The following is a 1,246-nucleotide window of genomic DNA, read 5'->3' on the forward strand; positions in this document are numbered from 1 at the left end:
AAGCAAAGAATGAACCGTGGTTTGGACTGCCAGTTTCTATCACGGCTGATGTTGTTGTTGATGTCTTTGGCTATCAAGTGCGTATGTCAAGAGACAAGAGGGGTACTGTGGAGGTAAGTCAACCTTTCGCTGATAAAAGAGTGCTGCTGATGATTAAATTGTATGAAGTAGATTGGAAAGTACTTTTACAAAGTATTTTGAAAATGTCAAACATTCCTTCTTGGCACAACCTCAAACTGTTCAATTCTTGAATGTTTGCATCAGGTATACATAGAGGATACATTTCATGGACATCCTCCATGTAATACCTTTTTTTTCACAGGTGAATGGAATCACAAGAAACCTGCCTGTGGTCTTCAATGGAGGTCTGTCTATTTTTGGAAGTGGATCCCAAACATTTGTCAAAGGAAACTTTGGACTGAGCGTCATGTATGATGGAAGTAGCACAGTGTCCATTTCTGTGTCTCCAGATTACAGGTAGCCTATTTACTCTTTCACAGAACTTAAGTCTCATATTATGTTCAATGTCATTTTGCTCAGTTTTATGCACATATTGGACTATTTTAAGAGTATATCATCATTGGATGTTTGTACATTCTTAGGTAACACTTTTATTGTAAAATGCACATTATATTTTGTATTTTAGTTTTGCAGAGGATATTTGTTTGTTTTCTGTATGCCAACCTACCACTGTCCAAAAACGTCCGAATTATGGGATCAATAAAGTATATGATCCAATTTGATCTTATTTGAAAAACTTTTACTTAGCTATTGTCAGAAGCTCACACACTTAGATTCGAATGTTGCTAATTGGCTTATTAATGACATTCTAGAACTTTAGAAAGCAACCTAACAAGCTTGTTAAGGACATTTTACCAACATAGCTAGCTGTCAGGATTTGAGTTTTCTGTGTTTATTTTGATCTTTTTCTTCATACTACCTGGGTCCTGCTACGTTTGTCTCACCTCCACCACACCATATCATGACACTAGCAAGTTAGCTAGTTCGCTACTGAAAATACCAATTTAAACATGTTTTGTCCTATTCATTTTCAATACTTTTATAATATTTTGTGTTTTCTTGCCTATGATTGGGTCTGTCTGATTATTGTTCAGTTGTATGAAATTAGCTTTAGTCTTTCTTATCTTGAACAGAGGAAACATGTGTGGGCTTTGTGGAGATTTCAATGGAAATCCAAATGATGACTTCCACACCCCAACTGGAGATTGGGTCAACACTGCAGATG

The 1,246-nt window shown here is 36.2% G+C and overlaps 1 protein-coding gene across 1 annotated transcript; it reads left to right on the forward strand.

Annotated features, from left to right (window-relative positions):
* Nucleotides 1–33: 33 nt before the first annotated feature.
* On the forward strand, nt 34–1,239 carry LOC103461584 (von Willebrand factor-like; the record flags this gene model as incomplete). The annotated part of the gene is made up of 3 exons (XM_008403850.1): nt 34–113; nt 323–477; nt 1,155–1,239. Coding segments are annotated over exons 1-3 (270 nt in total), but the record flags the coding sequence as incomplete, so codon positions are not given.
* Nucleotides 1,240–1,246: the final 7 nt, after the last annotated feature.

Source organism: Poecilia reticulata, unplaced genomic scaffold, assembly GCF_000633615.1.
Source record: "Poecilia reticulata strain Guanapo unplaced genomic scaffold, Guppy_female_1.0+MT scaffold_2560, whole genome shotgun sequence".
NCBI classification, from domain to species: domain Eukaryota; kingdom Metazoa; phylum Chordata; class Actinopteri; order Cyprinodontiformes; family Poeciliidae; genus Poecilia; species Poecilia reticulata.